The sequence below is a fragment of the Meles meles genome, chromosome 1 (genome assembly GCF_922984935.1).
Source record: "Meles meles chromosome 1, mMelMel3.1 paternal haplotype, whole genome shotgun sequence".
Classification (NCBI taxonomy): Eukaryota; Metazoa; Chordata; class Mammalia; order Carnivora; family Mustelidae; genus Meles; species Meles meles.
The window spans coordinates 196,464,707-196,491,020 of record NC_060066.1 but is presented as its reverse complement, the minus strand read 5'-3'; the positions used below and the strand labels follow the sequence as shown (position 1 = coordinate 196,491,020).

The following is a 26,314-nucleotide window of genomic DNA, read 5'->3' as shown; positions in this document are numbered from 1 at the left end:
AGGCAGAGAGGCAGGCAGAGAGAGAGAGAGAGAGGAGGAAGCAGGCTCCCAGCCAAGCAGAGAGCCCGATGCGGGGCTTGATCCCAGGACCCTGGGATCATGACCTGAGCCGAATGCAGAGGCTTTAACCCGCTGAGCCACCCAGGCGCCCCCAAAAGTTGGACTTTTAACTGGCTGAGCCACCCAGGTGCCCACTTCTTTGTTACTCTTGGTGGCCAGATTAGGAGCAAGATTATGATTTACCCTCAAATTTTATTATTTTAAGGAACACCCTGTCATAAGTTTGAATAACTGAAGGTCTTTTTTTCTTAGTGGACATGGAAGCACTGTATGTACGTTGTCCCTGTAATATATACAAATGATGTAATATATATTGATTTCCTCCTCAATCCTCCACTAAGCCAGTCATTTAGCAGTCTGATACCTCACAAGTGAAACTTTGGCATTAATGCTGAGAGAATAGGAAAGGCCTTCACAAAGGAGGCTACGTTTTGGCTCAAAGAGTCATACCTATTGTGTTATGTTATCTCTTGAAGTTCTAGTGAAACTTGAAGATAATCGTGTTTCCTCTGGGCAGGGAGTACCCTGTTATTATGTTCTGTACTCCAGCAACTTGGAATAGAAGATAGTGAATGCTCTTCAGAAGCAAGCAAGCAGGGGCGCCTGGGTAGTGTAGTCGGTTGAGCATCTGACTTGGTTTCGGCTCAGGTCATGATCTCAAGGATGTGAGATGGAACTCAGTGTCAAGCCCCATGTCAGGCTCTGGGCTCTGCATTCCTCAGAGTCTGCTTGGAATTCTCTCACCCTCTCCCTCTGCTCCTCTGCACCCTCTCCACCATTGCACACGTTCTCTGAAATACAAGAAAATTCCAACCTCTACAAATGAATGAATGAATGAATCTAACTCCTTCATCCTCCTCGCCAGTCAGGAGAACAGAAAGCAGGACACAAAAGAAATTAAAAGGTCAACTGCACTTCAGAAAAACCCACCCCAAACCCAAAAATATTTAGAATAAGAAAAAAAAAAAAAAAGGAAATCAGGGCTCTATTTCTGGTGCACAAATCAGTGAGGTCCAGGGCTACTCACATTCCCAGGCAAGCTGATGTTGGAGTGTTTTTCCTTATAAGTAGATGATCAGTTTCTCTGGACCTCTGCTTTCCTAGTCCAGGGCTAGAGGCCTAAACATCTAGAATTCAAACATGACCATCTTAGCAAAATATCTAGGACGTTATCTGAACAAAACCATATATTTGACTGTAGACAACATAGTTTTAAGGACATAGGCCTTGGAGTTCAATGTATCTGGGATTGAATTTTTTGCCCTGTTACTTAACCATTGTGTACCCTTGCATAATTAACTTATATAAATTTAGCTTATATAACTTACCTAAATATATTTCCTCATCGGCAAAATGAAGACATACCTACTTTAGACTGTTGCTGTGAAAATTAATAAAATAATGTATATGGAGCTCCTAATATAAAAGCTCCTGGCACATGGAGGTGCTCAGTCAATGGTAATTTATTATTATTAATTTTTCAATTAGCAGTAATTGCACCTTGGATAAACCTCATTGGCTACGATACTGCCACTGCACAAAGCTTATTATTATTATTTTTTCTAATGGTAATTTATTATTAACAATGAATGTACATTGTCTTTTCAAAAATGTTTGCTATAAAAAAATTACTGTGAAAAAAAATTATTGTGTATTATGAATTTAAATTTCATTGTTGCAAGTTGATATTTGGTAGTAAGGCCCTTGCAAAGGTGTTGAAATTTTAAACCAGCACCATGGGAAGTCTGGAAAATTTTGGAAGTTCTTTGGGAATGATGAACAAAACTGCCACCCTCTACTTGGTGACATAGTTATCTGTAGGAGAAAGGTGAACCTCATGATTAGTTTTAGAAGGAATAGACATGCTGAAGTTTTGATCATAGCATGCTTTCTGTTAGTTGCATGAACTTATTCAGGATGTGGACGAGAGAACAGTGATCTGACAAGTAGGATGCTCATGATGAATGTATTTTTCTCTCTCCCCCACTCCCCAGCTGCTCAGATAAAGAATTTGATGAGCCAACTAGGAACTAAGCAGGACTCAAGCAAGCTACAGGAAAATCTGTGAGTAGCTTCCTAATGTGGTTGGGTTCTGTGAGGCCCTGTGAGAACCCTTTTGAGGACACACCCACTGTCCTTGCTGCGTGGCAACTTAGGTTTCCAGGAAAGCCTATGGAGTCAGCATGACAGGCAGTGGGACACGAAGTAATGGGTGGATCTAGAGGAGGGGCAATAAAATATATTCATGGGTTGTGATCTCTGCTGCCTTTCAAAATCCTTGAACACAGATTCTTTCTTCCCTTGGGCTGTTTAGCAGAACCCTCTGAGGAAGTAGGGAAGGGAACTTTGACCACTATTAACCTGTAGTCTGCCAAAATGAGCCTCCTTATTGGCCCAGGACTCCCAATGATCTGCAGAGCTCATCTAGTCTAGTGGGATTTCCAACTGTAAAAATTAGAAAAACGTATTCACAGTGATCTGAGGGGTGTCTGAAGGGGAGGAGAATGGACTGGTAGTAGGGACTCACGACTCTTTTTATTACATCCTTCTTGATCCCATTTCTGCTTTTAGAAGTTCTTTCTTCATCTTTAAAATATACTGAGCAATATTCTTTGTTTTCTGTCCTCGACAGTGTGAAGTGAGAGAATGACTTACTACTTTGAGCTTTTTCCAGGGAGATGTGAAAAACACATCTTTGGATGTGTTAGTACTGTCTAGGAGGTATAGGCTCCTGATTGCCTCCTTCTTGTTTTTGACTCCCTCATTTTTTTATCTTGGAAGCCCCTTTGCAATGAAAAAATAGTAATGATTGAGTAGTATGGTTTCTCTATCCTCCCTTAAAACCTCTGTAGAAATGGCCACAGAGTAGAGGAAAATCATGACCAAAAGGGGCTCTTTTTGTGTTTCCACTACTTTCCAATCCCACTTAATATAATGCATATTCCTCCTTTTTTAATATTCTTCCCCTTATACTCCTTATATGTTTTTATGCAGTACAGGGCTTCTTTGTTTTGGAGGGAGGAGCCAGAAAGTCAAGCATGAAGGCCGATAGGGAGCCAAGAATAAAGCTGAAAAAGCACCAGCTTTAAGCAGGAACATGGGAGTAGATCTTCAAAGATTGTTCCTTAGGGTAGAAGCTGTGCTTTTAATGCACGTTTCATCCAACCCCCAGTGTCTGGATCCCAACTCCGATCAGTGCCTGTGACAGACAGCAGCTAGGCAGAACTGCCGGGCGATGGACGGGAGAGTTTTGTGAGACCTTGGTGTGTTCAGACTATCAGATTTAGATGTGGGGGCAGTTGCTGTTATATTTCTATCAGAACTGCTGATAGGCCTTTCTTTTCTTCCCAAAGACTTAAAATACCTATCAGGAGGCTTCACTGAGGTAGGTTCTTTCTTCTCAGTAACATGGAGATGCCTTGCAGTGGGTTTGACTGAGTAGTATTTCTGGAATTTTTTTTTTTTTTGTGAACCTGGGCCTCTGGGAGCCCATTCCTTCAAGCACCCCCTTTATTCCTTGCACTGGGGCACTCTGAGAACTAACTGTACTAACTGTAACAGCTCTCGAGCCGTGGAAATATCCTGAAACATGTCTTTTCTCTCTTAGGCAACAGTTACAGCATTCTACAAATCAGCTTGCTAAGGAAACGAATGAATTACTGAAGGAATTAGGGTCCTTGCCCCTTCCCTTATCTGCTTCAGAACAGGTTGGTATTTTCTGGTGTGTGTGTTCATTTAATAGGAAGGGACTTTGTTTTAGTGGGAAGGCAGTGTGTGAAACAAATATAACTTGGCCTTTGGTGCTAGGTAGACCTTCTCTGACCTTCAGTTTCCTTATCTGTAAAATTGGGCTATGTGACTATTGTGACAGTATAAAGAATGTATGCACCAGGTCTTGCAAAGTGCTCAGCATTCAGTAGCTACTCAGTATCGGCTGTTATTATTCATAATAACATACTGTTATGGGTGCCTGGGTGGCTCTGTTGTTAAGCATCTGCCTTTGGCTCAGGTCTCCTGGGATCGAGCCCCACATTGGGCTCCCTGCTTGGCGGGAAGCCTGCTTCTCCCTCTTCCACTCCCCGTGCTTGTGTTCTCTCTCTTCCTGCATCTCTCTCTCTCTGTCAAGTAAATAAATAAAATCTTAAAAAAAAAAAACAAAAAACCCCATACTTACATATTGATAAAATTAGTTTAATTAGTAAAGAACCCTAGTGTTTGCATCTCTAGGGTTTGGCCAGCAGCTTTATGTTGCAGGTTAGGTCCTAGTTTGTCTTGTCAGTTTCTATAAATCTCAATCAGATGTTTTTGCCTTCTATCTGCAGTCACTTTCATGTCCCATCATGAGTCATTCATAGGTCTCAAGTTGAAGAAATACCCAGGGGAAAAGATTTCTCTTTTCAAGTCATTTTATTCAGTGGTCATTGAAATCCTTTAAAAAACACAATTTTTAACTGGAGTTCATTGTTCCCTTGATGTGCCAGGCCTTTTCTTCACACATTCCAGAAGTCAGTGTGCCTCTGCCTTTATTGTGGCTTCACCTGTTTTAATTATTATTCATAGTTCTACCTCAAAACATCTCTCTTCCAGGGAAAAAATCAAAAACCTTCTCCATCTACATTAGCCTACTGTGATTCCATTTTTCTTTAGCTTCTCTACCATTCCTAGGAGCACTTGACTTGTTTTCCTTTTTATTATTGAATTTTTTTCTGATGATGTCCTATCTCTGATGGCTATAAAGACAAAGCCTACAACTTCCCCATTCTGGGTTATTTTTCACTCTGTGAGTTGTGCCTGGTTGTAACATGAAATAATTTTAGTATACTGTGATCATCATTAAGAAAATAAAATAGAGGGGCGCCTGGGTGACTGACTCAGTGGGTTAAGCCTCTGCCCTCGGCTCAGGTCATGATCTCAGGGTCCTGGGGTCGAGCCCCGAAATTGGGCTCTCTGCTCAGCAGGGAGCCTGCTTCCTCCTTTCTCTCTGCCTGCCTCTCTGCCTGCTTGTGGTCTCTGTCTGTCAAATAAATAAATAAAATCTTTTAATAAATAAATAAATAATAAAATAGATAGGAATATCCGAATGCATACCATGCAATAAAGGAAACTATTCTTACAGGAAGCTTTCATTTCATACATATGTGTATATATGGTACTAGGTCAAGATGTCACATTATTTCTGCATGTCTCCATCAAAAAAGTTTGACAATGTTAGTTTAACCCATACTTGGCAAGCTATTTAATGAAGCACATGTTAAGTCTTTGGAGTTTTGGCGCCCCCTTGCACAAAAGAGAGGAACCAAGACTAGATGCTTTGTCGTCATGCTGCAAAGTAGCCCTGATAAAAAGTAATCTTAATGTAATCACCTTTAGTGGTCCGTAGGTGTGCTGTTACTCATGCTGAAATTTCACTTAGAGACCAGTTCCCCTTGCCGTCCATTATCTTCAATAAACATCACCCCTTTTGTCCTCCCAGCTGGGAGTTAGGGAATACACACTTGTGAATGGTTTTTAGTTAGTAACAAAAAAGGAGTTTAAGGGTCTTGATGAAAGCAGAATGTTGAGAGTACTTAAGAGTTAATAGTAGCCTAAGAAAAAATAAATAGAAAGTTAAATCTGCTACCAAAGAGTGAGAGAGAGAGAGAGAAGGATTTAATGTAGTCCAAAATCAGACAGAAGTTATTTTTGGGTCATGAATGCTATTGTTCCCTTCCATTATCTTGGATCACTAAAAACACGAAATAGATCTGCACATAATTCCTTGATCCCTGCCCTGTTGTGCTAAGTACCGTTTGCCCTTTCGATTCTTTCTTCATCTGGTCAATCTTAGTCTTACCACCATCTTTTTGCTGCTGTCCTCCTGTATATCAGATCATATATCCTCCTTTCAGTCTTTCGTACTTATGTGCTATCATCAGTGATCTTCTTGCTGCCAAATCCAGTGGGCTTTTTTGAGCTTTTATTCAATTTTCTGTCTCATTTGAAACAGCCCATCCCATCTCTACTGAAACTGTCTTTTTCTTTCCATGAACCCCTTTCGATATGTCTTCCAACTCTGGGATCCCTTGCTGGCCTCTTTTCTCTTTCCCCAGGTGGAGTCTCAGCCTCCTTCTCTGACTCTCGGTCTTCCTAGAAGTAAACATGTCCCAAGGCTCTGCCATTGACCTCTCATTTTCTTAGTCTCTGCATTTTTCCCTCGGGAGGCTTATCTCTTTTTATGAGTTTACCTTTATGAACATGACCCCAAGACCTTCTCCTGGCTCTAGCCTCTAACCTCTAAAGACTAGGCCCATATTGTCAATTCTTACTCTAATATCTCTTCTTGAATGTATTGCCTTCATCTAAAATTTAATGTGTTGTCTTATACAGGATTCCTCCCATTTCACTCATATCCCTAACTAAGCTGATTGATAATACTGATTGTCTTTTTAAAAAAGTATGTGTTTTTTGACCTAATATTCCCATTCATGAAAATTTGTCCTAAGGAAAAAAAGTTGGAAGAAAAAAACTGTAATCTGGAGCTGGATTTCCTATATTTAAATTTTACCCCTTATACTTACTGACTGTGTGATCCTAGGCAAGTTACTTAACTTCATTGTGCCTTGGTTTTCTGATCTGTAAAGTAGGGACTATAATATAGGTTGTTGTATAAGTTAAAGTGAGTTATTATGTTGAAGTACTTATAACTGTATTGGTACATGATAAGTACTGTATTAATATTAGCAATTACAATGGGGCTTCCATTAGCTTTATTTATAATAGTTCAGTAGTTAAAACCTAGGCATAATCTAGAAGGAATGTTTACATAAAATTTCCTAGATCAATTTGATAGGATATTATGTAACAAAGACCATAATTGTGAAGAGGATGATAACATGGGAAATGTTTATGATATACTTAAAGATAGTATTTTTTGTGTGGCACCTGTCTGGCTTAGTTGACGGAGCATGCAGCTCTTGACCTCAAGGTTGTGAGTTCAAGCCCCACATGGAGTCTACTAAAAAAAAAAAAAAAAAAAAAAAAAGTGTTTTTGAATAGTGAGATTAGGGAATGATGGTTTTTCCCTCTTATTGTTATAATGTTAATGTGAAAATTTTTAAAAATTCCAGCAAAAGAGGGAAATGTTCCTTGTGTAAATTTGCTCTCAGGGGTACCTGAGTGGCTCAGTTGTTTAAGCGTCTGCCTTAGGCTCAGGTTATGATCCTAGAATCCCTGGATTGAGCCCCACATTGGGCTCCCTGCTCAACAGGGAGTCTACTTCTCCCTCTGCCCTTTACCCTACTTGTGCATGCTCTCTCTCTCTCTCTCTCTCTTTCTCTTCCAGATAAATAAATAAAATCTTAAATTTTTTTTTTTCTTTTAGGGTGCCTGAGTGGCTCAGTTAGGCATCTGCCTTTGGCTCAGGTCATGATTCCAAGTTCCCAGGATCAAGTCCCTCATTGGACTCCTGGCTCAGTGGGGAGCCTGCTTCTCTCTCTCTCTGCCCCTCCCCCCACCATTCATTCACTCACACACTCTCTCTCTCACATAAATAAAATCTTAAAAAAAAATAAAATAAATTTGCTCTTAGTATTACCATAATTCTCCCAGGTGTGATATTTGAGTCATTCTTGACTTTAGCCCCGTTGCAGTCCTATAGGCAGTTGCTAAGTCATAATGTTTCTTAAATTCATGTCTTTGGGGTTCCCATTACTGACACAATGTCCTCCTGACCTTTAACCTAGAATATTGCAATAGTCTTTTTGACATGTTTCTTTTTTCCATCCTATCCTGTACACCATCACAGACTACCTTTTCTAAATTATCATTTTGTACCCATCATGTTTCCTGCTCAGGAATCTTTGTTGTTTTTTGTTCCTTAGGGATTAAATCCCAAACTCATTAGCTTAGCATTTAAAACCTGCTCCAGTCATCCCCTTCTCTGTCTTTCCAGTTCTGTCTTTTAGCTAGTCTTATGAAAAAAGCTTTTGTTCCAGCCAAACTATCTCCTTATAGATCGTCTTTAAATATTTACTGCCATGCCTTTGTTCACACTGTTTCTTTGACAAATTTGCCTTACTCCTTCCATCTGCTTATTCAGACCTTTCTCTTCCTTCAGTGTCTACTTTCTCTTCCTTCAGTGTCTACTTTCTCTTGGCCTTTGTGGCCACTTGAGTTCTTACTGATTACACCTGCCTCCAAACTCCTATAGTACTAATAGGATATAGCAGTTATTTATAATGACTTGTAATTTGTGTGTCTATATTCCTTATCTATAAGTAGTTGGTAAGCTGTTTGAGGTCAGGGATGAGTTTTTACTTCAGTGTTCTCAGCACATAGCAGGTGCTCTCAGCGTGTGTTTTTTGAGACATAGTATCAGTAAGCGTAGTAAAGATAGCCTGTAATAGTTTTCAGGTTCTCAAAGATTTTAAATCTCATTACAGTGTATAAAGGAAAATGATTCTGTAGTTTTCAGGGACACTATGAACTCAGTGTGGATGAATATTTTTTAATATTTTAACATAAAACAATCTCTTTTGGGGTTCAGTCTGAGTCTAAAGTTATTTATTCTGCTTTTAGATTCTCCAGGGAACCAAAATTCTCAATTGCAATTCCTTCTGAGATTACCTTACAAGGTAAATGACACACAGTTCCCAAGTTTGTCAGATGAAAGAAGGAAAATTCAGACTTGGTCTATGGCATTAATGAGGGATTTGAATTAGCAAAGAACAAATTTATTAAGGAAGAGGCTGTTTATAGTAATTTTCCTGGTTAGAAATCTTTAGGGGGAATAATTTTGTTTTTAATGGGAATTAAAACCAAATGATTCAGGGTTAATATGAAATTTCAAGTCCTTGTTTATTTCCGTAGCGCCAGCAGAAACTTCAGAAAGAACGCCTCATGAATGACTTCTCTGCAGCCTTAAATAATTTCCAGGTTGTGCAGAGAAGGGTATCTGAAAAGGAAAAGGAGAGCATTGCCAGAGCAAGAGCTGGATCTCGTCTCTCGGTGAGTTGATTCCGCAAAGAAGACCCTTGCAATTGCAGGATGTTCTTTCCCACATTGTTGGGTTGTTGTTGTTTTTTTTTTTTTTCCCTCCTATTTCTGACCATTTTGACCATTAACTTTTGTTATTATCTGCCCCCCTTAATAATAATAAATATAGTCATTAGCTGTTGTGGAAATGCCAGATTGGCACAACTGATATAAAAAATACATATGCAAGGTACCTGGCTGGCTCAGTTGGTAGAGCATGTGATTCTCAAGCTCAGGGTCTTGAGTTCAAGCCCCATGTTGGGCGAGGAGCCTACTTAAAAAAAAAATTTTTTTAATAAAAATAAATTTTAAAAATATGTATGCCTGTGGTCTAAGACTAGAAAAGAATATGCATGAAGATTTGAAAAAGTGACAGAATTATGTGTAATTTTTTTATTACTTTATTAGCCTTTTATTAAAAAAACTTAAAAAAAAGAAACAATTTATTTCCTAGAATAGGGCAGGCTAGATTATTTGCACTAGACCTCTCTGTGAAACAAATTAACAAATACTAAATTTTAACAACCCAACTTCTCAAAAGTATCAAAGAGCCATGAAAATATTAAGGTCAAAATCTAAGAGAAGATGAGAACCCATAGAGAGGTAAGCTGAGCACTGAAACTGCTTGTACATGGAGTACATTTAGTGAGGGCAAACTTGAACTTCAGTTTTGATGTCCTTATGGCATGAGGGGGAAGAAAAGCCCAGAGTTCACACAAAGCGGAAAATATAAAAGAAGGTGTTCCTCCAATTAAACTGGACCCCAAAAGACTATATCCTTTGGGTATGGGTAAACCAAAAGTAAACCCTTCTTTCCTACAAAAAGATTGCATTAGCACTGAACTAAGTAGGAGGTAGAGGACAGGAAGAGAGAGGGAAAATCCCGACCATAACTTGTACCACAGAGAAACCTTGAGGCAAATTTACTGCCCAAATTCATACTACATGAATGATCCAAAAGTATCAAGCTAGGTGCCAGACAGAAGCAAATACAAATAAATTCTCTCTGGTTAGACACATTTATCCTAGCCCTGAAAGAATACCGTCAAACAATTTTTGAAGTGTTGTGAGCAGCACAGGGTTAAAAATATCCAAGGACACAAAGAAACAAATAACTCTAAGTAAGAACAAATAGAAACAACAGTGCGGTGAAATAGACCTACTTCATGTATTAGAATTATAAGACAATTGTCCTTACTGTATTTAAAGAAAATCTTGAAAACAACTGCAGGAAGCAGGAAACTACCAAAAAAAAACTTTGGAAAAGAGTCAGAATACTTTCTAGAATTGAAAAATATAATATGGAAACTAAAAACTTAATGGGTAGGTGATTTAACTTTCTTAGAAAATAGAAAATATTTTCTATCTCACGATATTATGTATCAACATGTAGGACAAAGGGTTAAGAAGTTCAATAGGAAGAAAACTTATGAGAAAGGGAGAATGAAGAGAAAAGGATCTGACCTAGTTTTTATTGGAGTTTCAGAATAAGAGTGGAGCAAACAGAATAGAGGGGATATTTGAAGAGATAATGACTGGTAATATTTTAGAACTTATGAGAGGCACTCATTTGCAGTTTCAAGAAGCCCAACAAATCCCAAAAAGAATAAATAAAAAACTCTTATCTAGATACATTAGAGAGAAACTTCAGAACACCAAAGACAAAGAGAAAGTCATAAAAGTAGCCAGGGAAACAAGAGATTACCTTCAGAGACACAGTAGTTGGATTGGCAGTTGACTTCTCAGCAGCAACAGGGGAAGCCAGTTGAGGGCCATCTGTAATATTCTAATAGCTGCCTACCTGGGAATCTAAACCCAGCAAAAGAAGATATACAGAATGAGAATTAAAGACATTTTCAGGGGTGCCTGGGTGGCTCAGTGGGTTAAAGCCTCTGCCTTCGGCTCAGGTCATGATCCCAGGGTCCTGGGATCAAGCCCCACATCTGGCTCTCTGCTCCTCGGAGAGCCTGCTTCCTCCTCTCTCTGTCTGCCTCCCTGCCTACCTGTGATCTCTCTCTCTCTGTCAAATAAATACATAAAATCTTAAAAAAAAAAAAAAACATTTTCAGTCAAAAGTGAGTTAGCTGTCAGCACACCTTACTTAAGAACATTCTAGAAAATATACTTCAGGCAGAAGGAAGGTGATCCCAGATAGGAAGTCTGAAAAGCAGAAAAGAATAAAGAGCAAAGAAGGTGGTAAATATGTGAAAAAATAAACTACAAACAGGGAGAAGATACTGTTGTAAGTATAATTAGCAAGGGACTAGTAACCAGAATAGATACAGAACATACAAAGAATTCCTGTGAATCATTATGAAAAATATACAACCCAATAGAACATGAGTTTCTCAGACTTTTTGATCTCAGGACCCTGTTACACTTAAAATTATTAGAGACACCAGTGAGCTTTTTATTTGTATGAATGGCATATGTTGATATATATTAGAAATTAAAACTGTGAGGTTTTAAAAATGTTTATTCATTTACAAATAATAATAAACCCAATATATAGTAATATAAATATAAATGACATTTTAATTAAAAATAACTTCTTTTCCAAGACAAAAAAGAAATTAGTGGGAAGAGTGGCATTGTTTTCATTTTTGCAAATCTTTTTAATATTTGGCTTAACAGAAGGAAGCTGGATTTTCATACCTGCTTCTGTATTCAGTCTGTTGTGATAAGTTGTTTTGGTTGAGGTATCTGAAGAAAATCAGCCTTACAGGGATATGCAATTAGAAAAGGAAGGAGTATTTTAATTAATCTTTTCAGATCATTGTTGATATTATTCTTTGATACTAATCAAAACTTGACAGAAGTTAGTGGAATTGTAGAGTATAAAACTGTATTAATGACTTTTTCAGACTCTGCTATATCCAGATCTATTGGTCTTATGTTTTGATTGGATCTTTTTTCCATGTGATTTTTGTATCATAAATTTATCTTTTGGAATATATTGATTTCCTGAGTTATGCAGGTCTTCCAAATGTTGATATATTTCATTATACAATATCAAAAGGTAATGTAGTATTTTTAGTTTTATCAGAAAAGTCTTTAGATATTTTAAGGGGGGTTGTGAATCTCTTAAGTTCACAAGTGGTGCCACCCAAGCACCCCTTATTTTTTATTTTTATTTTTTAAAGATTTTATGTATTTATTTGAGAGGGAGAGAGAGAGAGAGCAAATGAGGACAAGCAGGGGAGGGGCTAAAGGGAGAGGGAGAAGCAGACTCCCTTGCTGAGCAGGGAGCCCCACTTGGGGCTCAATCCCAGGACCCCAGGATCATGACCTCAACCAAAGGCAGACACTTAACCAACTGAGCCACCCAGGCACCCTGAAAGCTAGATTTTTATCATTGGCAACATACACTGTCCGTTGTTTTCCTTGATGTGACAGGCTTACACTGTTTATTTTCAAGAGCTTATCTGCCAGGGCTGTCTGCGTGGCTTAGTCTGTTAAGCGTCTGCCTTTAGCTCAGGTCCTGATCCTGGGGTCCTAGGATTGAGCCCCCAACTGGGCTCCCTGCTCAGCAGGGAGTCTGCTTCTCCCTCTGCCTTCTAGTCCCTCTTCTTTTACTCTCTCTCAAATAAATAAATAAAATCTTTTTTTTTAAAAAAAGCAGGCTTACATGGAGCCTGATTGGGGGGCTTGAGCTCACAATCCTGAGATCAAGTTCTGAGCCGAGATCAGGAGTTGGATGCTCAGTGGTCTGAGCCCTTGTGTTTTTGTTCCATGAGTGTAAACGTCAGCACAGTGAAAATGGCAGGTAACGTCTTCGTATTATTTTGAATAATAGTCAAACAAACGGAAAAGTGCCCAACTTCTTTAATCATCAGGAAACTGCAAATTGAAACCACAGTGAGGTAGTATTTCATGTCCAGATGTGGGGCAAAAATGTAAAATTCTGTGAACACTGAGGGTGATTGTTATAGATATGATGCAACAAAAACTTTCCTACCTGGCCAGTTAGAGTATGAATTGGGATAACCACTGGAAGACATTTTGCCTGTGAACTTCAGAACACATCAGTTCTACCCTAGAGAAAACTGGAAACGTTTGTTTCAGGATATATATATATATATATACGAATGTTTATAGCAGGGTGCCTGGGTGGCTCAGTGGTTAAACCTCTGCCTTCAGCTCAGGTCATGGTCTCAGGATCCTGGGATCGAGGCCCACATCGGACTCTGCTCAGCAAGGAGCCTGCTTCCTGCCTTCTCTCTGCCTGCCTCTCTGCCTACTCATGATCTCTCTTTCCCTCTGTCAAATAAATAAATAAATAATCTTAAAAAAAAAAAAAAAAAAAAAAGAATGTTTATAGCAGAGGCACCTGGGTGGCTCAGTGGGTTAAGCTGTTGCCTTCGGCTCAGGTCATGATCTCAGGGACCTGGGATCGAGGCCCCCATCAGGCTTTCTACTCAGCAGAGATTCTCTCCCTCTGCCTGCCTCTCTGCCTACAGAGACAGAGAGTGATCTCTCTCTCTCTCTGTCAAATAAATAAATAAAATCTTAAAAAAAAAAAAAAAGAATGTTTATAGCAGCATTATTTGTTGGAAACATCTGAATGGCCATCAGTAGTTGTGTAGGTAAATGCATTATGGTATATTCACATAATATCATACAGCAGAGAGAATGAATGAACAACAGTTACATTCAGCATCAGGAATGGATCTGGCGCAATCTGGCATGATCCAGTGAAAGCATGGAAGAGTACAAACAATGTAATTCCATTCATGTGAGGTTCAGAAGCAGGTAAAATGATATTAAATAAGGATACATGTCTATATTGAAAATACGAGAAAATGATCATTGGAAAGTCAGGATAGTGGTTACTTTAAGGGCAAGGGGGGTGGTGTAATTGGAGAAGGGGATAGAGGTAGGCTTGAGGGCACTACCAGTGTTCTGTTTCTTGAAAAAATAAAAATTTAAAACAACAGTAACAACAAAAAACCTCACAATATTCCTCTGGGTGGGTAGAATTTTGAAATTTTCCTCATTTTGCTTGTTCTGTTAATTACTGCCATTATAAAAAGGGAAAGACTTATTTTTTAGTGGGAATAGATTGCTCTTTTAACATTTTTTTCTTAGCTTTTTAAAATACATACATTAGACTGATTTTTTGAAATGAGTCTGTCACTTTAGTGCTTAATATGCCATACATGTCCTTTTTAAAAAAATCTTTACATGTTCTGAAGATTTGTTTCCCTGCAAGTTTTCCACTTGTTCCCTTATTCTGCCTCCCTGCAGATTGTAAATAGGTGATCACTATTACTGTTGTTTACTCCTCTCTCCGACCCATGTTCCTCCACCCTATTCCGTAAGGTTACCATTCTGAGCCCAGATTTGCTTTGAACTACTTCACGCCCATTTTATAGTCCAGAGAGATTGCCAGAGCCCTCTGTCGTCTTACAGATCCCATTGGAGCCAAGGGATGTTTCTTCTTTATACTGTAGCGACAGGAAGCCATTGTTTTTTGTGTCTGTCTGTGACATGTTTCTGGATAACAGCAGCAATAATGCCATCTGCTTTCTAGGCCGAGGAGAGGCAAAGAGAGGAGCAGCTCGTCTCATTTGATGGGTAAGGAGTTATCCATACAACCCGCTGGCTTGTTGAGATGGGATTCTATACTTTCTACTTAATTATAATTTTAAACATCAGTGTGGAGAAGAAGGAAAAATAAAGGCAGACCTCGGGTGGGTGACTTATAATCCACCAAGTAAAATAAAAAAGTCAAAACCTTGTGCTTTTCCAAGATCTTTGAATTAGGGAAGAAACAATCTCAAGGTAAATTAAAAAGCCAGAGAAATCCCCGATGTCTTTGTGTTGGGGAGAGGGCTTGGCTCGCTAGGAATAAGTACGAATCTGTCAATCTACACATTAGGATTTTATCTCTAATACCGATTTAAGTTTTTCTAAGTTCTTGGGTGTCTGTTTACCCATCTGTAAAACTGAGGCAACTCATTCTTTTAGGAGTAGTACAAGAAAAAGCAAACAATTTGCCTCTGAAAGACAACTTCTTTCTTAACTTCTCCACACTGAGTTAACTGATTCCATAGAAACGTGTTGGTGTTATTAATTCAGAACTTAAAATGCTTTATCATAGTTATGTATCTCTCTCTTCCCACTACACTGTGAGCACCTCAAAGGGGTGCCTGATGGGCTCTACCCTACTCCATTTTGTGTCTCCAACGTGTGGAAGAAACTCTTTAAATACTGTGGAGATGATGTCTGATTTATGCATACTGTTGGAAAAATGCTTAATACTGGAGTTTCAAAATGTTTTATGTCTAGCATCATATGTAGTATGCCTTTCTTCTAAATGTGGTACCTGAAAAGAAGAGTTACAGCTTTTCACTAGCTTTTTTACTTTAGTTTTCTCTTAAGAGGCATTTAACCCAGGAGCTCCTGGGTGGCTCACGTGGTTAAGCATCTGCCTTTTTTTTTTTTTTTAAGATTTTATTTATTTATTTGACAGACAGAGATCACAAGTAGGCAGAGAGGCAGGCAGAGAGAGAGAGGAGGAAGCAGGCTCCCTGCTGAGCAGAGAGCCCAATGCGGGGCTCGAAGGCAGAGGCTTTAACCCACTGAGCCACCCAGGCGCCCCTAAGCATCTGCCTTTGACTCAGGTCCTGATCCCAGGGTCCTAGAATGCGGCCCTGGGGCAGGCTCCCCGCTCAGCAGGGAGTCTGCTTCTCTCTCTTGCTCTGACCCTTCTCCTGCTCATGCTCTTACACTCTCTCTCTCTTAAATGAATAAATAAAACCTTAAAAATATTTTTTATAAAAGAGGCATTTAACCCAAAATATAATCTCAAGGAATGTTCTGAAAACCAGAAGATGTGATTCTGTTAGATTAATTGGGGGGCACTGACAGGTCATTTAGCTTGCTTTCCTCCACCCACTTAGTACGCAAGAGACCAACACAGCTTACTCTCTGAGAGTGCTCTAGAAGAGGATGGGCCAGTGTGCTCCATTGACTTGAAGTCTCTGTCTGCTTTCCTTGTCTAGCAAGCCCTAGCAGGATTGCAGAGTGTACCCCTAACTAGAAAACAGCAAGGAGGCCCATCCCTTATAACCATGCTTCATCTCAGTTTTGCCAGGGAAGCTGAGACTTTGTTTTCTCGTGGTATTATCAGCTCTTTGCCTCCAGATATGAAGAATGTGGCCCTTAAGGACTTTGTATTGATGCCAGAGGGGTTGGAGCCCTGGTAATGGCCTTGGATAGGCTCTGCTGGTAGTAGAAATGTTGTGGGTGTCTTGTGCACACCTTAGAGGGGAGGAATCAACTAGTGTGCTTGTCTCCTTGCAGCCATGAGGAGTGGAACCAGATGCAAAGCCAGGAGGATGACGTGGCCATCACCGAACAGGATCTGGAACTTATTAAAGAGAGAGAAACAGCAATTCGGCAGCTGGAGGTAAGAGCCAGGTCATGTCTTTTGTTTGACTCAATGTATCTGCCACTCTAGTCCACTTGGATGTTCTCTCAACCATTAGGAAAAAGTATGAAATGAGTCCTTATGTGATTTTCATATTATGTCTCAGTGTAATCATGGTGAATTTGAACTACTTTTATGATGGTACTAGTCATGGTGCCCAAGAAGATTCAAATCCTTTCCTCCATTACTATATCTTACGTGGTCTCTGGGAGAACAGGGATGAAGAACAGAGCAAGGCAAACAAATATTTTATTCCTCATTAAGACTCAGTCAGTTGGGCATCTGCCTTTGGCTCAGGTCATGATCCCAGGGTCCACAGCAGGCTCCCTGCTCAGCGGGGAGCCTGCTTCTCCTCCTTTCTCTCTGCCCCTCCCCTGCACTCATGCTCTCTCTCCCACTCTCTCACTCAGGTAAATAAATAAAATCTTAAAAAAAGGAAAAAAAAGACTTTGCCCTCAGACCTCCAATGCCAACTTCTAGATTGGGTGGGATTTGGCCCAGTTGGTTAAATGTCTGCCTTCAGCTCAGGTCATGATCCTGGGGTCCTGGGATCAAGCTCCATGGCAGGCTTCCTGCTCAGTGGGGAGTCTGCTTCTCCCTCTGCCCTTTGTCCCCACCCCCACCCCCCCACTCATGCTCTCGTTTCTCTCTTTCAAATAATAAAATCTTTAAAAAAAAAAGGGGGGGGTGGCGCCTGGGTGGCTCAGTGGGTTAAGCCTCTGCCTTCGGCTCAGGTCATGATCTCAGGGTCCTGGGATCGAGCCCCGCATCGGGCTCTCTGCTCAAGCGGGGAGCCTGCTTCCTCCTCTCTCTTTCTGCCTGCCTCTCTGCCTACTTGTGATCTCTGTCTGTCAAATAAATAAATAAATAAATTTTTAAAAAAATCTTAAAAAAAAAAAAAAAGAAGAAGAGAGAGCCCCTTTGCTTAGTAGCTCAGAATAAAGGCAGACCAAAAAGGTTGCTTAATTTTTGTGCATCCCAAAGTCCAATCCCAAGTTGTGGATATGACTTCACTACAGGAAAACAGGAGCAGTTTTTAGGTGGGGGTTGAGGTGAAGGTCTCGAGGCCTTTCTTTTTTTAAAGATTGATTTTTTTTTTTTTTTTTTTTTAATTTGACAGAGAGAGACCACAAGTAGACAGAGAGGCAGGCAGAGAGAGAGAGAGAGAGAAGCAGGCTCGCCGCCGAGCAGAGAGCCCGATGCAGGACTCGATCCCAGGACCCTGAGATCATGACCGAAGGCAGCGGCCTAACCCACTGAGCCACCCAGGCGCCCCTCGAGGCCTTTCTTACCTGATTTTCCAACTTTAACTTTATGTAATGACCAGCATATGCTAAACCTGAGTAGTTTTCTCCTCCATGCAGCCAGAAGACTGCCATCCCTGGGGCGGGCAGCGAGGAGGGTGGGGTTGTAGAGAGAGAAACTTGGAGCTCCTCCATGACCTTCGTCTGTGGCAGGGGCTCTGGACTCTTACTATACCTTAGAGTCACTTGGAGATTTTTTTTTCCAGATGTCCAGCTGCTCTCCTTCCCTTGCAACTATTAGTTTGGACTATGTGAAATTCCGAATTTTATGTGGGTTAAAAATGAGCAAATATCCACAAGATTTTTTTTTTCAAACTTCCCAGGTGATTATAATATGCATTCAGGATAGAGACCATCAGTGTCTATGTTTAGATGGAATGAGCCATCCTCAAATTTGATGATTTTATTGCCTTCAAAGATGCTATGTCTTTCTTTTTCATCTACTGCAACTAACCATCGACTTGGTTCTCTAACGTTAGAAATACTGTTCTAGCAGAGAGCAGAGAGAAACACAGAGCTAAGGAAAGGATTCTCTCCATAGAATCCCACCCAATCCAGAAGTTGGCATTGAGGTCTGGGGGCAAAGTCTTTTTTTCTCTTTTTTTAAAGATTTTATTTATTTACCTGAGAGAGTGAGAGAGAGAGAGAGAGAGAGAGCGTAGGAAAGAGAGAGCATGAGTGCTCTTAGCTCCTTAGCCCAGGAACATAATGGGTGTGTCAGATTAAGTCCAGATGGTTAGCTGGGACTGGATTTTCATATCCCGTCATTTCCTACATCTAATATACAAGCCCTATTCTAATGGAAGAACAACATACTGTTGTGTCTCCTCGACTCTCACATTGGGCATCTGACATTTCTGGCTACCAAAATGTGTGGGCCTTTTCCACATCAAGCAATCCTTCGACACCAGCGAGGTGTTTTATAACTTAACCCAATTTAGATACTGTCTATCTGCAATTAGCTTCAGATCCCACAGGTTAAGGGCACAGTCCCACAAGACCGTACCCTCCCCCCAACTTGGGAAGCCAGCTAAGTCTAGGTTGTTACCTACGCTTCTGACTGACAGGCTGTCAATTGGAGGTTTCCATGACCCCCTCACTGGGTTTGATTAATTTTCTAGAGCAGCTCAGAACTTAGGAAAACAGTTTATTTACTAGGTTACTTTTATTATAAAAGGAAACAACTCAAGAACAACCAGATGAAAGAGATACACAGAGCAAGATATGTGGGAAGGGGTATGGACCTTCCGTGCCCTCTCCACCTGTACGGCTCTCCTCGACCTCCATGTTCACCAGCCCAAAAGCAGTCTCAGTCCTGCCATTTAGGATTTTTATGGAGTCTTCATTATGTAGACACAATTGGTTAAATTATTGGCTCTGGATGGTTGATTCAGCCTCCAGCCCTCTGATAACAAGGTTGGTTCCCCTGGCAACCAGCCCCCATCCTGAGGGGTTGTTCTTTAAGCTCAGGTGTGGTTGAAAGGAGTTTGTTAGAAGTAACAAAAGCTAATTTTCTCTCTTTACCACTTAGGAAATTTCGAGTATTTTAGGAGCTCTGCTCTAGGAATGGGATGAAGACTAAATATATATTTCTTATTATAATCACAGTTTCACACCCCTCTTATAACCAAGCTAAGCTATTTGCCCTTTAACTCAATTAACTTTTTGTTTATTTGGCTTCTCTTTCGCTTTAAGGTACAACTCAAGTCTTGCTGCTTCTGAGAGCCTTCCTCTGCACACCTTTGTATACCATTTACTAGTCACTTCCTCTGTAATGACTTCTTATTTATCTTACTGTGTGCTCATCCCACCCCCGTTAGCTAGTAAGCCTTTTTGTATCCACAGCAACTAGCAGACTGTCCCAACTACAGAAGACTCTTAGCAAGTAATTAAGGTTTTGATGTGCTGGTAAGAACTAGTCTTGCCAAGCTATGATTCGGAAGTCATGGTTTTCAAGGCATTGTTGCTGACAGTAGCGTTCTGAGAGGCAGTGTATTGTAATCCAGAGAGCATGGGCTTTGGAGCTATTCTGGCTGCAATGCTTAGTTTCCTAATGGACCAGCTTTGTAACTGGACAGTTATATAACCTCTCTGAGCCTTATTATCCTCAAAAATACTTGACTTCATAGAGTGACTGAATGATTAATGTAAATATCAAAGAGGCCTAGTAACATTATGAAAACATCGTGAACTTATAATTCTCAGCTCTGCCACTTGCTAGCTTTGAGACCTTGGGACAAGTCATCAAACCTTCCTGAGCCCCAGTTTTCTCTTCTGTACGATGGGGATGATACATGTTTCATTGTGTTGTCATGAGAACCAACTATATAATGATTAATCATAGCTGATACATGAAGTGCTTATTGCGCAGTTCCAAGAACTCTACATATATCAACTTACTTAGTGTTTCTGCACTTTAGTATGAGGTGGGCACTATCACTGTCCACATTTCAGAGGAAACAGCCAGAGGGGTTCTTTTTTGTTTGTTTGTTTGTTTATTTATTTGACAGACAGAGATCACAAGTAGGCAGAGAGGCAGGCAGAGAGAGAGGGGGAAGCAGGCTCCCCGATGAACAGAGAGCCCAACGTCGGGCTTGATCCCAGGACCCTGGGATCATGACCTGAGCCGAAGGGAGAGGCTTAACCCACTGAGCCACCCAGGTGCCCCAGGCCAGAGTGGTTCTTAACCTACAATGGTACAACAAGACTGTGGAGGATTAACCTCACACAGCAAGACTATCTTCTCCAGCTGACTCTCAGGCCCCAAGAGTCTGTTTAATTACCTACTTGGTATGGTTCTTGGCACATAGTAGGTACTAATTAACTTTATTTTCATTTTCAGTTTATGGAGAAAGCATGATTTATAAGCCTTAGAAACACAACTGTTATGTTTAAAGCCAAAATTTTAGCTAAGTAGAGGGATCATCTAAAATGTTCCTTTATGTTTGTTATTTTTTGTGTTCCCTAGGCTGACATTTTGGATGTCAATCAAATATTTAAAGATTTGGCCATGATGATCCATGATCAAGGGGATCTAATTGGTATGTATCATTGATACCTTAAACCTCGAGGTGAGTTGATAGCAGTACTTGTGTGTGAACAAGTCAGTAAGACATATCTGAAGAAATTAGACATTTAAAAATTATTAAATTCTTTTTTTAGTCCCCTTTTTATATTGTCAAATGTAAAAACTGAAGTGAGACCTCTGTGATTGCTCAGGTCCCTTGCCATTAGCCTCCTGCTAAGTCTTTGGCTGTTGAGGGAAATAGCTGTTGGCTTCCCAGCTTTTATCCCCAGAAACTTACACAATTTGGGGATTAGTAACCTTTTTTTTTTTAAGCTTTTATATTTGGAAATGATTTCAAGTTTAGAAAAGTTGCAAAAATAAAAAGACTACAAGGAATTCCTTTGTAACTTTTACCCAGATTTACCTCTTGTTAACATTCTACCCCATTTGCTTTAGACTTGCTCCCTCTCTCTCTAAATATACGTGTGTATGCATAATTTTTTCTGACCCATTCATGGATAAGTTGCATACTTCACAAAATTTTCCGCTAAAATAGTTCAGTGTTTATTTCCAAAGAATAGAGCTATTGTCTTACCCAGTTAGTAACTTTTGATTCCATGTCTGGATAGTTGGAATGGTGGTGGTAAAACGAGGATTAACATCATCAAAAGTGTGTTTAATTTGCAATCTTGAAACATCCGATTTGGTAAAAACATCCACTGCCCTCCTTTTTTTTTTTTTTTTTTTTTTTTTGCAGATAGCATAGAAGCCAATGTGGAAAGCTCAGAGGTACACGTAGAGAGAGCAACTGACCAGTTACAGCGAGCTGCTTACTATCAGGTAAGAGCACGTACCCAGGAAAGTCACTGGGCTGCCGACTTCACGAGCCATCACAGCTCATTGACACACTGAGAACAGCTGCAGCCTTTGGCTTAGGTTTAAGCTAAGGAGGCCGGTGGTCGTAGTGCTGTGATGGTCCATTTGTAATATTTTCCTCTGCAGAGAAATCTGCAAAAAGACATCAGTCCTTGAATAAACTTTTATACAGAAGCCTCTTAGCTACAAAGCTAACCCGTTAGCTGGCATGCTACCTAAATCTGGTATAAAGCTAATTTTATATTATGAACAGTTAAAATTTGTTTCAATTAGTATAGTAATAGGTACAAAGTAAGACTTTGTGGATACTTTATGTTGACTATGGCCACAGAGGATGAACATAAAACCAGTTCTAACTGCTATTTAGTTTTTTTTTTTAAGATTTTATTTATTTATTTGACAGAGATCACAAGTAGGCAGAGAAGCAGGCAGAGAGAGGAGGAAGCAGGCTCCCTGCTGAGCAGACAGCCTGATGTGGGGCTTGATCCCAGGATCCTGGGATCATGACCCAAGCCGAAGGCAGAGGCTTTAACCCACTGAGCAACCCAGGCGCCCCTCTAACTGCTATTTGTGAATAAAGAGGGGGCTCTCATTTTTCTATGAATAAATGGGAGTTAATCGTTCTACTTCGTATGAAGTGATTTTTTTTTACGTATTAGCTGAAATGCTGGTTTTGTGACTTTACCTGGGTCTTCATCTCAAGTGTGCAAATACTGTAAATGAGGTCCTTTTCATTTCCTCTCCATTTGGTACTGTATGGTTTTTTAGGTATAAACAGCATTTTAATCATTTTCCGTGTTCCTAGGATAGTTGTATTTTACCTGGAAATGTTCTTAAAGAAATTTGTACTTAATAATAGTGTTTCCTTTTAAAAACTGAGTGATGACGTTAGTGTCAGACAGTAAAGGAAATATGAAGTAAATTATATACATCCACTCAATATTATGTGGGAATTAAAAGAGATGTTTATAATAACAACAATTTTATGCTAAAATATTAAGTGAGAAAAATGTCAGACATCATACAGTGTGATCCCAATTCTGTCAGATAATAATATGCGTAGATAAAAGATCATGAGAAAATACAATCAAAATGTCAGCAATTTTATCTGTAGGTAATTATTTTCTTTGTATTTTGTAAGATGAACACAGAATTTTATAACTGGTATAAAACCTTTATTAAAATACATATGCACAAATAACTTACTTTATTACAAATAATGCCCAGCATTATAGGTATGAACAGTTCCTTTGCAGAAGTGTATTAGGGGATGTGGAGTTAGAACTGGCACTACTGCCTCATGCTGGTAACTGTTGAGATTTGGGGAAGGTCTCTGAACATTCGTGCACAGGTAGAGTTAATGCTGGATTATGAGGAGGCAGATTTAAGAAGCACTCTTGGAGTCTCAGATAGCAAAAATTTTACTTGTCTTATGAGTGTCTTCTTTATCTCTTTTTCTCCTCAGAAAAAATCTCGCAAGAAGATCTGTATTCTGGTGCTTGTCCTGTCTGTGATTATCGTAATCTTGGTACTTATTATCTGGCGAATTTATAAATGAAGTGATTGCCTCTGAGCCGCCTTCCGCTGAGCTGTTTTCAAGGGCACCTGCTTCCTGGAGTCTTGCCAGAACAAACCGATCACAAGAAGAGAGCATACACCAGAATGTCCTGTAATAATTTAGTTAGAAAATAACTACTAACTAGTCCTTTGGAATTAGTGACCGTGGAGACAGTATTTATCAATTTGTGTATACGTTTTACTGATTTCTCAAATTAGGAATTAATTTATGTGGATTTTGCTTTCTCTTGTATTCTGATTGCCCTTCATCTCCAAATGTTTACTGAAGATTCCATTCTAGACATTCTTGTTTTGACAGGTGACACTACAGTCTTGTAAGATTGTCATTTTATGTGTATACTAGATTCACCTTTTTACTAGCCACTGAGATAGAATTACTTTCTGACAGCCAGCACATTTGTCAGAAACCATATAATAAGCTGATCCTTTTTATTATTTAACATTTTAATTTGAATTTCCAAGAAGCCTATTCTCTATCTGCTTTGAAAGATTTTGGCAACGTATTTAACGAGAAAGTAAAAAAAGGCACATTCGATCCCAATTAAAAGTATCTATTTGAGCTGGCCAGTCGTCAAGGTACCCATTAACGGGGTTTAAAGTTTACCTTATTATCTGCTAGTGTCATCCATGGCCGTTCATCTGCACACACACTAAACCATCTTGTTCACTTTTTTAAGAGGTTAATTTAATTTAACATTATGCTCTCTGGGGTCCCTCTCCCCCTGTCTGTATAGAAAGGGAGAATTAGACAAAGCATGCTTTTGGAAAGCAAATAGGAACTGTTTGGAATGATTTAAACTTTTTGTTGTTGTTCACTTGTGGTTCTACATTCCTGGTGAATGATGAATATTGCTGTCAAAAGGCTGCCCCTTCCCCGTAAGGGTTGCTGGGCATTTGATGGCAGGAAGATTTTAAAAGCTAGACTGAAGTTGGTTTAAAATTTAGTTCTGTGAACCTGTGATAAAGCGAAGAAAAGGTTCATTTTTGTAAATACTGATGGTTTGGAATAGTGATGTTAGACTTACCCTAATTTATGAACAAGAGATTAATCTCCATGCATAGTTTTAGACAAAAAAAAATGTTTCAATAAAAGATTGCTGTCTTGTAATAGAAATGTTGTCCACTTCCCTTTTTCACACAGGTCTAGAGCAGTTAAAGGGAATATAATTTCTGTAGGCTCACACGTAAGTGTGAATTGGGCCAATGATTTCAGTTCATCCTTTAGTGAATTAGAGGACTGGACTACCCTGGATATATTTATAAGTTCATTTCTTCCACTCTGTTTAGTGTTAATCTCCTTTTTACCAAACTAATGTGAATAGTAGGGAAACAAGGGCCCAGATGCCTAAGTTTCTTTGTACTCTTGCACCATTCCACTCCTTAATACAAATAAACATTTTAAAAGCTTTTGTAGTAAGTTTTTATGAGTTAACTTGTGGTAGCTATTGGGTAATTTGCTGTCCTGAGAAAAATTGAACCTGGCAAGAAGACTGGAGGTCAGTTGATTGGTTTGGGGGTGGAATAAGGGCTGCTGCTGCCCTCTCCTTGAAAAACAGGATGACACCCTATTGGGGTGTCACAGTGGCCCAAGCAGCAGCTTCAGGGCTCATTCCTTGGTTCTACAATCATGGCCCCCTCAGCTCCAAAATTGCAGCTGGACCTGGGTACATCATTTGTAACATTTCAGACAAAAAATTCCTGATTGTGAAAAATGGTTTCAGTTTGGGTTAAATGAAGCTATTCATAGTTCTGTTCTATAATACTGTGTAATCCAGTGGTGGTGGTGGTAATAGTGGTTGTGGGTAGCAAATTTGACCTTGGCTTAGAATTCGAATGGCCTGGAATTTAGGGTAGTTGCCACGAGCTTCTGCTAGATGATCTTAATAAACCTGTTCACAGAATCCTCCTTATCTGTGCTTTGTTTGTCTTTGGGGGGAAAGGGGACCATGGTCTAGGACAGTGGTTTTTAACCATGGCTTCACATTAGAAACTAAAAAAATACTGATACCGGGGCGCCTGGGTGGCTTAGTGGGTTAAAGCCTCTGCCTTTGGCTCAGGTCATGATCCCAGGGTCCTGGGCTCGAGCCCCGCTTTGGGCTCTCTGCTTGTTCGGGAGCCGCTTCCTCCTCTCTCTGCCTGCCTCTCTGCCTACTTGTGATCTCTGTCTGTCCATTGGATAATTAAAAAAAAAAAAATCTTAAAAAAAATAAAAAAATACTGATACCTAGGTGCTCCACCACAAGATTTTAATTCAATTAGTCTGGAGTATATAGACTGGGCATGTAAAAGCTCTAGATAATTCTCATGTATAACCATGGTTGAGAGCCATTAAGGCTGAAGAATCTTGGCTCTGCCATTAACGTGCCATAGGTATTTGGATAAGTCATTTAACCTATAGGCCCCAAGTTATCCCAGTAGCTCTCTTCTAGCTATAACATTTTCTTTTTTTTTTTTTTAAGATTTTATTTATTTATTTGACAGAGAGATCACAAGTAGGCTGAGAGGCATGCGGGGTGGGGGGGGAGGCAGGCTCCCCACTGAGCAGAAATCCCGATGCAGGGCTCAATCCCAGGACCCTGAGATCATGACCTGAGGTGGAGGCAGAGACTTAACCCATTGAGCCACCCAGGAGCTCCTCTGTAACATTTTCTGATTATAAGGATCCGTAGGGGTTTGGTCTGAACATACGGATTCTATTTGCCTTGGTATTTCTTTCCTTTTCCCCTTTCTCCTTCCTTTATGGAATGTTCTGGAAGCACTAAGCAGAATTTCCATTCTTTTCAAGTAAATTAAAACTATAGTACTATATAGGGTAAAGTAGATATGTCATTGTGGGCCTTTCCTCTGGGAATGTTCCAGAACAAGAACTTGTAGCTGCTAGACTGATGCTCCCAGGGCAGGTTTTGTCTTACCTGCTAAGGGGTGGTGATACACACTGCCTTATACCACTGGGCAACATTATCAAATTGGAATTACCATTGCATCAGTGCAAAGTTAAACACCCTAAGCCACCTCCATTCATTTTTTTAATTGCAGTATAAC

The 26,314-nt window shown here is 39.8% G+C and overlaps 1 protein-coding gene and 1 pseudogene across 1 annotated transcript in view; one reads left to right on the top strand and one right to left on the bottom strand.

Moving 5' to 3' along the window:
* The window catches only part of STX12 (syntaxin 12), a 39,890-nt gene extending 14,716 nt beyond the window's left edge, over positions 1 to 25,174 (top strand). Inside the window, exons 2-9 of the mRNA XM_046027336.1 lie at positions 2,055 to 2,124; positions 3,668 to 3,767; positions 8,908 to 9,045; positions 14,606 to 14,649; positions 16,381 to 16,486; positions 20,780 to 20,852; positions 21,576 to 21,658; positions 23,160 to 25,174. Coding sequence (XP_045883292.1) covers positions 2,055 to 2,124; positions 3,668 to 3,767; positions 8,908 to 9,045; positions 14,606 to 14,649; positions 16,381 to 16,486; positions 20,780 to 20,852; positions 21,576 to 21,658; positions 23,160 to 23,252 — 707 coding nt within the window. The 3' untranslated portion in view covers positions 23,253 to 25,174. The remainder of the gene's footprint in view (positions 1 to 2,054; positions 2,125 to 3,667; positions 3,768 to 8,907; positions 9,046 to 14,605; positions 14,650 to 16,380; positions 16,487 to 20,779; positions 20,853 to 21,575; positions 21,659 to 23,159) is intronic.
* Positions 1,439 to 1,605, bottom strand: LOC123927898 (annotated as a pseudogene).
* Positions 25,175 to 26,314: the final 1,140 nt, after the last annotated feature.